Source organism: Hibiscus syriacus, unplaced genomic scaffold (genome assembly GCF_006381635.1).
Source record: "Hibiscus syriacus cultivar Baekdansim isolate YM2019G1 unplaced genomic scaffold, ASM638163v2 tig00117048_pilon, whole genome shotgun sequence".
NCBI classification, from domain to species: domain Eukaryota; kingdom Viridiplantae; phylum Streptophyta; class Magnoliopsida; order Malvales; family Malvaceae; genus Hibiscus; species Hibiscus syriacus.
The window spans coordinates 1870339-1881778 of record NW_024063538.1 but is presented as its reverse complement, the minus strand read 5'-3'; the positions used below and the strand labels follow the sequence as shown (position 1 = coordinate 1881778).

Sequence of the window (11440 nt, the reverse complement as noted above, 5' to 3'; positions counted from 1 at the left end):
AAGTGGATGATACATCTGGATTGGGGCTTTTCAATGAATTAGTAAATACATTGCAATCTCTATAGTTGAACGTTGATGATGTGAGGGGCCAAGGATATGACAATGGTTCTAATATGAAAGGAAAACACCAAGGTGTTCAAAAGAGATTACTTGAAATAAATCCTAGAGCTTTATATATGCAATGCGCTTGTCATAATCTTAATCTTTCTCTTTCTGATATGGCACATTTTTGTGTTAAAGCTATTTCTTTTTTTGGGATTGTGCAACGTATATATTCATTGTTCGCAAGTTCTACCAAAAGGTGGAAAATTTTATGTGATAATGTTCCGGAAACTGTGAAATCTTTATCTGATACTCGATGGGAAAGTCAAATTAAAAGTGTCAAAGCTATTAAATGGCATACTCCTAAAATAAGGTTAGCTTTGTTACAATTATATGAATATTGTGGTAATGATGCAAAAGCAAAAAGTGAAGCAGAAAGTTTAGCTAGTGCCCTTCAAAGTTTTGAATTCTTACTTGGAATGGTTATCTGGTATGATATTTATTTGCTATCAACACGGTAAGTAAGAAATTACAATCTAAATCAATGTGCATTGATACTACCATAAGGAGTTGGAAGGTGTAATGTCATATTTTGAAAACTATAGAAATAAGGGGTTCGAAGCTAGTATAGATATTGCTAAAAGTCTTGCATTAGATATGAACATAGAGCCAATTTTTCCGACTAAGCGTCGTATTTTTAGAAAAAGACAATTTGATGAGAATGACCATGATGAAGAAATGCAATCAGCAGAGGAGTCTTTTAAAGTTAATTATTTTTTTGATGTTGTTTATATGGCGCTCGCTTCTTTGAAAGATAGATTTGAACAGTTAAAGATTTTGAAAATTATTTTGGATTTTTAATTGATTCTACAAGGTTGAAGTCATTGGATGACAATAAATTAAAAGAATGTTGCAATAATTTTAAGATTATTTTTTCTCATAATAATTTGTCGGATGTTGATGCAGATGATTTTTTTTCTGAAATGAAAGTGCTGCAATTGACTTTGCCAAATGTATTCATGTTAGCACTTGAAGTTCTTGAGTTTGTTAAAGCTAGAGATTGTTATCCTAATGTTTCAATTGCTTATCGAACTTATAACACTGCCGTAACGGTAGCATCCGCGGAAAGAAGTTTTTCAAAGCTGAAATTATTGAAGAATTACTTGAGGTCAACAATGTCACAAGAAAAATTAAATGGACTCGCTATGTTATATATTGAGAAAAATATGTTGGAAAACATTGATGTTGACATTATCATCAATGATTTTACATCAAAAAATATTCGAAGGTAATGTTTTTTATAAGTATTAATATGCTTAAATATGTTTTTAACATTTTTTATATTGTAATGAATTAATATTTATTTAATTTAACAAAAATTAATTAAAATTTTATATTGTATATTTTTTAATATTATTTTAAATTAGGGCCCATTATTTTAATTTTACCCCGGGCCAAGAAAAAGTCAAAGCCGGCCCTGCACTTACTTCTCGACTTTTGGTAACATATTTTTCTTCTTGCTCAAGAGTTACGCCAAGTTCCCCCTTCAGTTCCACCTCCAAGTTTAGAAGAAACGTTGAGGATCTCTGTTCAAGAGCCTTTTCAATTCCACGGATTCGAGCTAGGAGAAACGTCTTCCGCTTACCAACGTGCCCAAACACCTCTTTATTCCAAGTTTGACTTGCTTCCTGGGGCTTCAGAAGATTTTCGAAGAAAGGTCCATCATTCGACCAAGAATCCTTCAGTAATCTCTCAAAATCCGGATGATCAATCAATGCATCGACAAAACGGAAAAGCCTTCTACCATTCGCTGCACGAATTTCATTTGTAGACAAAAGTAAAAGTCTATGGTCTGATCCAATTCTCTTCAAATGAGAAATAGTAGATGAACAAAAGACATCAGTCCATCGTGAAATGCATAAACATCGATCTAGAAGCTGGCAAAGGTCTCCACGTTGCCACGTGTATTTTGGACCATCAAATCCCATATCCACTAATCCACAGAGAAACATAAAATTACAGAAGTGAGGACACACTCTCGATCTTTTGCTTGATCCCCCTTGCCTCTCAGAAGTACTACAGATCGCATAGGAGTCACCACCAATCACCCAAGGCATATTATCTTCCGGCTCCAGAGCTCTCACTTGATCCCAAATCCTACTTCGCTTACTACTATCCGTGAACAAACTGATTCGACGCCACAAGGATATCCAAAGAAATCGCCCTCCTCCATAGTATCCAAATGCCTCCAGAAAACCCATTAGCCTCCACTTGGAAAGGACGTTCAAAACCCGATTTCCTAATAAATTTGTCAGCTTGAATTCCACTTACCCTAGGCTCCATCATAGGGATAATATCCGGATGATACTGCTTCAACAACAGCTTAAAATACCGATTAACGACGAGGCCGAGAACGCCTTAAGTGCTCCAAAAATTATTTTAACCATATAATAATACAATCGAAAGACCAACCAACCTTAAGCCGTGTGATCCATATCGGATTCGTTCTCAAACGTGGTATTTGATCTCCATTGAACCACCTCATCAGGTCAGTGTTGAACATTTGGTCCTTCAGCCACCAAGTTATCTTTTTTTACATTTAATTCTTTGGCCATAGCCTCCATCCAATCAGCAACCCTTCCTCGTAGTATCAAATTGTGATTGCGAATTTTGTTGTGGATACAGTTGTATTGTTGTGGTTGCGAATACTACGGACATTACGTAACATGTTAAGGATGTCGTGAACTTGATATTTTCTTCAAAAATCACAATACGCGTAAAATAGTATATTTATACATTTTATAATTATCTTTTAATATACTAATATTAATATACTCTTTTAATATTTTATTTTGAAAATAAAAATTTAATTTCATAGATAAAAACAAATATAAACTATAGAAATACTATCATACTAGATAATGAGTAATAATAATTATAATGTTAATGAATTACATATAAACAATATCACTAAATTATATCAAAATTTTATATTTTAACGTAAAATTGTTCATTTTATATAACTTAGAAAGAAAACATAACTACATATATAAAAATTCTATATATTTCAATTCACTACCAAAAATAATTTAATTAATTCAAATTTAAGTAATTAATTTTAAACATAACTATTATAATATTATTAATGATATATATTTATAATCTTGTTTTAAGAATTAAATTAGAACAATTCATCTATGTAATTTTATATTTCATATAACTTAAAGCTTGTTGCAGTGTTGCGGTGCAATTTATAGCGTGTCACGGTGTTACGTAACGGTTTTTGACTGTAACAATCGTGATGCGGTTCTCTTATCGCGTTATGCCAATATTACGTTACAATAACCTTAAAAAACGTTACGATGCAGATATTACGATACCATGCTTTGCGACCGCAATTTAGTGGTATGCCTTTCCTCATTAAACCCTTTACATCTGCCAAAGAATGGTCACCCTTCCTGGCACTTGTACCGCTTCTCAACAGCGACGGAGAGCAACAGAGGACGACAACAAACAAAACAGAAAAAAAAATAGAAAAAGAAAAGAGGACAGCCAGCAAATAGGAGACAACAACATCAACAGCAAGCAATCCAACCACCATCAAACACCAAAATAACGAGATAGAAATAGAAAGAAACCTTACCGAGGAAAGCCACACACCACCGGTAACCACGCGCCTCCACGCTCCACAACAAACCTTCGAAAACCGAAGGTATTTTTGAAGATTTGCTCCGATTGAGAGCTTTTTAAGGTAAACAAATACCGGAATCGTCATTAGGACGATCCGATCTACGTTATGGTATAAAGTTTTATTTTCCGGCCACCGGAGGCGGTGGCCGACGGTGAGGTTGGCGGTGGCTATCGGCGCCGGAATTCCCTCCGGTGAGGGAATTAAGAGAGAAGGAAGAGAGAGCTTCTTCTCTAGTTTTATCCATATTATTATTATTATATATTATTATATTATTATTATTATTATTAATATTATTATTATTATTATTATTATTATTATTATTTATATTAAATATATTAAATACATAATATATTTACAGGCCCAATTACAACTGGACCGGTCCAGTTACAAACCAACCAGAACCGGTCCAAACTAACTAGAAACCCTAAATGTTTAGGTTCCAGTTAGGGTTTCCTAACCCTAATCATCCTCAGCCGCCTCATCACAGCCGTTGGATCTGGCACGATCCGGTCCACACTCATCCAGCACAAACCCTAGGTATGATCCCCGGGCCACGCGGCGCCGCTGCTGCTGCTTCCAGAAGCCCTCACCGCCTCGCCGCTGCCACGTCCCAGCCGAAGACTCCAGAAGCTAGAACACCGGCCGTCCACGCCAAGGCTACGGGGTGAGTCACCTGGTAGTCCGGTGACTCACCGAGCCCCCTCTTCGGACCGGTCCGAGACGAACACCGGGTGGCTATAAAAGCCACCACCCACCTGAAAAAAAAAAAAGGAGAGAGACGCAAGAAGAGACAGAGACTGAACCAAAAGAAAAAAAAAGGAAAATAGAGATATAAAAACTCGGATCTCGTCAAACCTTCGAAACATCGAAGGTATTTTAGATTTGCTCCGTTTGGGAGCAGTTTAACGGAAAAAAACGTCGGAACCGTCATTAGGACGTCCGATCTACATTTAGATAAAAGAAAAATTTTTCCGGCCACCGAAGACGGTGGCCGGCGGCGGTGGTTGACGGCGGATGAAACGCCGGCTAACGGCCGGCCGATGAACCTCTCTCAGTCTAGAGAGAAGACAGAGAGTTCTTCTCTCTGTTGAGAGAAAGAAAAAAAAAAAGAAGAAATGAAATGGCTGCCCTTCGGGCCAGCCGATTTGGACTTTTAGTCCTTCCCGAACGACGTCGTTTCGGGAAGGACTATGCGCGTGATTATGGAAAAGTTAAATCCCTTCCCAGTCCTTCGTACTTGTAAACTTTACTTTTAGTCACTAAATTAAATTTATAATATTTTAATTCAGTCTTCGAATTTTAATTTCTTTTATTTTAGTCCTTCATATTAAAATATATTTAGGATAAATTACAGATTTAATCCCTTAATTTTAATAAATATTTTTTAGTCCCTAGTTCATACTTTTAATTTATTTTATTATAAAATTTGAATTTAGATAAGTTATTGGGTCATTAAATTATTAAATAAAAAAAATATATTTTAAACCCCTAAATTCAATTAATTAGTAATTAGTAATTAGTAATTAGTTTATTTTTATATTTAGTTTATTAATTTTATATGTCTTTATTTTTTATTGTTTTTAAATATATTTTTAATAGAATTATTATTATTATATTGTTAAATATTTGATTTATATTCAATAAATATATAATAAATATTACTTTAAATATTTATTTTAATATAGAAAAGGACAGTCTTAATACAACTGGATGTCCTATTCTGAGTTTTAAAATTAAACAATATTATTTAAATTAATATTTATCAATATCAAAGAAAAGAGCTGTCTTAAGGCACCTAGAAGTTCTTTTCAGATATTTTAAATAATAAATATTTTTTTTTTACAATTTTAAATTATAAGATTATAAATTAAATATTTTTGAATTGTTAAATTTTTAATAATAGAACAATTTATAATTAAAAAAGTACTAATTTTGGGCGTTGTAGGGGTGCTAATCCTTCCCTAAATGTAACCGACCACGAATCCCTTTTTATTATTAAAAAGAATGAATTTTTGGTTATAAAACGCAGATCAGTTCGATTTTTTTAATTGATGTTTTCTTAAAACTCTTTTAAAAATAATTTTTAGGTATTCGACCTACCTAATCCAAAAGGCCGATGGCGACTCACAAATTATTTTCAAAATTATTTATTAATATTAATTTCCCCGCCAAATTTAATATTTCGTGCCCGGACGAAACCGTTACGACAGCTTGGCGACTCTGCTGTGGGACCCTGGTCAAACTTTTAAAAATCGATTATAATTTGTCTCTATTAATTAAAAATTAAAAATTCATATATTTAATTTTTAATTCTTTCTTTTCAAATTTTTTATTTATTTATTATTTTTATAATATTTATATGTTTTATTTTATTTGCAAGTATTTTATTTCAGTATTTATTTTTATGTCAAAAGTTTAACATTTCTCCTCACACATAACACTTGCATTGCATAACATAAAGCTCTATAATTGAGTTGTCCCTTTTAAGTGGAAGTGAAAGCGACGTCTTCTGAGAATTTATTCTCCGTGTCAGACCTAGCAAGTAACTTTCGGGTTCATATGCTCTATGTCTTCGTGAGAATTTATTCTCCGTGTCAGGCATAGAGAAATGTATCCCCTCGAATTGAACTCAATCCACTTTAGTCTGTAATGGACTAGGATTGAGGGTTAGCAACCCAAGGGGGCACTAACAAGGACAATTCGGGTACCTTTACTCCTAGATCTGAACCCTGCATAAAAAAAAAACCTTAGAAACTCTTCCAATCCGAAGTCATGCTGAAATTTTGTCCAAAATAGGTGTACACACAGGAGAAATGAATTCTGTCTTTCCTGTTAATCTATTTATGTTTAACATGTTTATTTAAATTATTTAAATTTAGAAAAGCATGTTTAAATTAAATAAATGTTATTATTGAATTTTTTATGTAACTAATTTATTTCTTTATTTTTCTGTTTGCATTGCATCATACAGGATAAAAGACATTGATCCTTGTGTTATGTCTCATTGGAAAGCCTTCATCTATGGATAAAAAGTGTTCAAATCAAATAATTCTGAACTCAGAATAAGACAGTGGGCTGAGGATTTACAAAGACAAGAAGGAGATAGTCTGCAGGATGATTATGTATCTGACTTGGCCAGTTATGCTTCAGTTTCACTAAAAAGAAATGATATGCAAGATTTGCGAAGCATTGGGAAATTGGGATTCAAACAAAAATTGCAGTTTATCAGACTTACGGAGACACCCATATCTGCTCTATGTAGAAGTTGATGAATTACCCGAGCCCTAGTTCAATTCTGGAATCCCGGGTACAATTGCTTCACTTTCAATAGGAGGACTTGGTCCCTACTATGAAGAATATACAACTTACTACATCTCGAAGGGTGCTTTGGAGAATCGAATTATTCAAAGTCAATTAAAAACTCAACCTTTCGAGTTAAATTAGCAAAGATTGCCGGGGTACGAGAAGAATGGGTAGCATCCCGTACAAAACAAAAAGGGAAAGCGAAGGCATTGCTTGGACCAACATCAAGAACTATTCAGAGTCATCCAGATATTAAAGTACGATTCGATTTATTTGCTCTGGGTATATTGGTATGGTCGTTTCCAAAAGCATTGGGATATTGAAGCTGCAGTGGTAGATTTGTTTGAACAACTGCCAAGAAGATTAACCCTGTTTCTGCCATCCTAGCAGAGACCTTCAGATCGTTAAATGCTTGCAGAAGGCTAGGAGGTGGACGATTCTCAGGGTGTACCAGTTGTTATATGTGTGGATCCGTAGTCATTTCTGGAGGACGGAAAAGGTTTCATACCGACGCTTCAATACGGATTACTCACCATTAAAAGAATTTCTAGCAGGAATGGCCGAAGAAATTAAGAAAGATATGTGGATAATGCCTTTCGAAATCTGCAAAGCAATGACGTTGTTTGGCGCGCCCCGTGGCAAATACAAGGGAATTCATTTACAGATGTGGGGATTACAATGGATAATGCTGCTCGGATTATGGGAGGAATTGGATATGCACCACTTCTGGTTATAAGACGTATGAAGGTCGTCAATTTGTACCTGTCACTGCTGGACTACAGTCATCTGAGTTTGCATTCCACAGCAAAATTTAAAAGAAACATCATGGAAGCCGTTACAGCTTGGAAAAAAAACTTTTTGTATCCGAGCTAAAGCAGCAAAAGAAATGCTAACTCCTGATTATGAAGAATGGAGATTTGTCAGGAAAAATGAAAATATTCCTCTACCAGATCAAAATGAGAATATTCCTATGGAAGATCACATTAAGGTGGTTCCATCAGAGATTGAAATCCTGAGAGCTGAGTTTGAAGCAGAAAGAGAAGGTGGTTGAAAGAGTTAGATCAATGAGACAAGATAAAGCTATGTTGGGGGGTGACATTGATTTTCATTCATCACAATATGCAATGTTGAGAAAAGATAAAGAAAAGGTGAGGATGAGTACAGAGCCTTACAGAAAGATTACCAAGAGTTATACAAATCCCGAAAAGCATCAGGACCCAGCCAATCGCGGTACAGATGACCAGAGAATTGAACATTGAGAAAAGACGAGTTGAAGATCTGAAAGGAAAGAATAATCGTCTACTCAAAAGCCTGGAAAAAGGAAAGCAAAAAATGGAAGATTTCGAGGTTGACAGAAGAGAGAATTATAAAACACAAGGCTGAACACCGTGAGATCATGAATGAAATGCAAAGAGAAAGAGATCGAGCCAAAGATTTAGAAAAGATGAAGAATGACATCTTTGTTAAATTGAAAGTGAGAAAAGTATCATGTTCAAGGGATTTGAATCTGAAATGAACCAGTTGATTGCTGAGCTTGAAGTCCAGAGCCAAAAGATGGAAGAATCCTATGTTGAAAAGGAAAGATGGGAGCTGGAAAGGAAAAATTTCAACACCAGACTTGAGGTAGAGCAGGAGGTGGCTAGCAATTGGATGCAAAGATGCAGAAACAAAGATGTTCAAATCCAGAAGCTTAATCAAAGAACGCAAGAAGCACGAACAAAACTTGAAGAGGATCTGGATCAGTCTAGAAACAAAAATTCAGAGTTTAATACTACATTTACAACTTGAAGAATCATTGTTTCAAGAAAAGGTTCGTCTAGGACCTAATGATCTCAAGGAAAGTAATGAGGAAAATGCTTCACTACGAAGACGCATTAGAGATCTTGAAAAATTCTGCACAATTGCCAAGTCAGAATCACTGAGTTAGAGCAAACTCTTGAAGGAACAACTGAACGATGGCAAAAGTCAACTGAGTTCTATGTCGAAGAAGTGAAGAAAGAAGCAATATGGTGTTCGAGGCCATGGTTCAAATGAGCGAGGTTGCCAGATATGTTGGGGAATTAGCTGTTGAAGCCAAAATAATTGAGCATCAAGTTGATCCAGTTTCTAGATGTGGAAAGAAGGTGTCATGGTTAATGAAAGAAATTATAGAGCTTAATAGGAAAGCTCGCCTTATCTGTAGTTATGAACTATTATAAAGAAAACTTTTGTATACCGATGAAAGTTGTTCTATGACAGTTAACTTTTTGGATCAATGTTTTTACATACATGCATTTTGCATACATTCATCATTCATTTCACAATTTTCGCTATGAATTATTTACTAAGTTAAAATTCATTAATTAAAATTTGAAAAAATAATATTAAGAGATTTTTCAATCGCAGTTACTCTGGCCAAAGAGAAATACTACATCACTACGGTACTAGACAAGCTACTAAGAGATTATGGAGGAGATAAATACGCGTATTGAGGAACAACATCATAAAGAACAAGAAGAAATGAGAATGAAGTTGGAAAAAATTGAAGCCAGCATTGCAAATTCACAAGACAGTATGATGAAGAAGATAGAGGACATGTTTAAAAGGCAGGCTATCAGTGGAAAAATGCATGAAAATCCTGTATCTTTTGACCAAGAACCCATATATCCTCTAGGTTTTCCACCAGAATCAATTTATCACTCTGGTACTACCCCTATACAAATCAATGCTCGTACATCTGCATTACAAGAAGTCAAATCACATGAAGATCAACAAGTGGATCCTGCATCTTCAAGCAAAAATCCACTTATATCAGATGTGAAAATAGGGGATCTTAATATGATCAGTTGATCCCAGATTTAATGAGCTGAATGAGAAACAAAAAGTAAATGAAGAGCTGACCAGACAAATCAAGAGCTTAGAAGAACGAATGAAATCTGTGGAAATAAACTGAATCATTCTATGGATTTGATGCTAGCGAGTTGAGTTTAGTTCCAGACCTAATCCTCCCTATCAAGTTCAAAGCTCCCGAATTTGATAAATATAACGGTACTACATGCCCTTCATCCCACATTACTATGTTTTGTCGAAGATGGCAGGATGTGAAAGACGAGAATTGTTAATTCACTGCTTCCAGGATAGTTTGACAGGACCGGCTTTAAAATGGTATACTCAATTGACCAAAGCCAACATTAGATCCTGGAAAGATTTGGCTAAAGCATTTTTAGAGCAGTACCGCCATGTGACAGACATGGTCCCTGATAGATGGACTCTACGCCACAGTGATGTTTGTTCATACATTGAAGGCTCCTTATTTAAACCATTTAATGGGGAATGCAACAAGAAATTTTGCAGATTTGGTCATTTCTGGAGAATTAATTGAAAATGTCTTGAAAAGTGGCAAGATTGAATCAAATGATGGGTCTAGTTCCAAAGACCTACATACCGGAAAAAGGAGAATGAGTCAACAATGCCAATTCTTATAGCAAAGATTCATCGAAAAGTGTTACAATAACCCAGCCAAGGTTAAGAAAGAGGAAACAAACATAATCGAACAGAGTCCAGAGGATCTCGAAAGGAAAATGAAAGGTTGTCTTTTACACCTTTACCAGTACCATATGCAGAGGTCTATGATTCGCTGTTAAAAGCAGATGTTATAAGGCCCTATCCTTTGGTTCCCATGCAACCACCATTCCCTCCTTGGTATGATACAAAGGCACAATGTGTTTACCATGAAGGAATTACAGGACATTCTATTGAAAATGTCTAGCATTCAAAGGGTGGTTCAAAATTTGATCAATACTGGGAAGTTGGAATTTATACACCATCCGCATCAAGTCATCCATTGCCAATCATGGAGATAAAAACGTGAATGCAATTAAGAAGAGAACAGAAAGAAAGCAAGACTGACATTTCTGAAATTAAATCTCATTTGTTTGGATATTCCAACGCTCTCTTTAGCCGGTATAATTCCACAACAATTCAGGCCAAAGCAGAATGAAGGCAAGAATTATTGTGAATATCATCAGGAGAAAGGGCATAAAATTCAACTATGTCCTGAGTTTATAAACTGGTGCAAAAATTGATGAACAACAGAGAATAGAATTCTTTGAAGAAGAACCCGGAAAAAAGAAGATGATGTTTGTTCATCAGAGGATTCTAAGCCGAGTCAAAGAATAAATGATCCTGTGATCATTAATGTGAAATCATCTACGGATTCCTGCACCAATAAGGCCAAAAGTAGTTATCACCACTCCTCTACCATTTCCATAAAGATACCCGCAAGGTACCTTGGAATTATGCTACCAATGTTTCAATGGTAAGAGGATCGTTTCTCTAGAAAAACAGAAGAGAAAAAACAGAGTTTGAGTACAACATCAACATCTGAAGCAGTGAGCGAAGTCGGTTTCTTTACGAGAAGTGGGA

At 35.2% G+C, this 11440-nt stretch overlaps 1 protein-coding gene across 1 annotated transcript; it reads right to left on the bottom strand.

The window, feature by feature from the left end:
- Positions 1–1475: 1475 nt before the first annotated feature.
- LOC120197354 lies at positions 1476–2303 on the bottom strand. The gene has a single exon (XM_039198909.1). The coding sequence runs from the start codon at positions 2301–2303 to the stop codon at positions 1476–1478; it is 828 nt and encodes a 275-aa protein (XP_039054840.1).
- Between the last annotated feature and the right edge of the window lie 9137 nt (positions 2304–11440).

What these genes read in the sequence shown, in the direction of transcription:
- LOC120197354 (XM_039198909.1), bottom strand. Translation starts at nt 2,303, where the DNA reads ATGGGTTTTCTGGAGGCATTTGGATACTATGGAGGAGGGCGATTTCTT.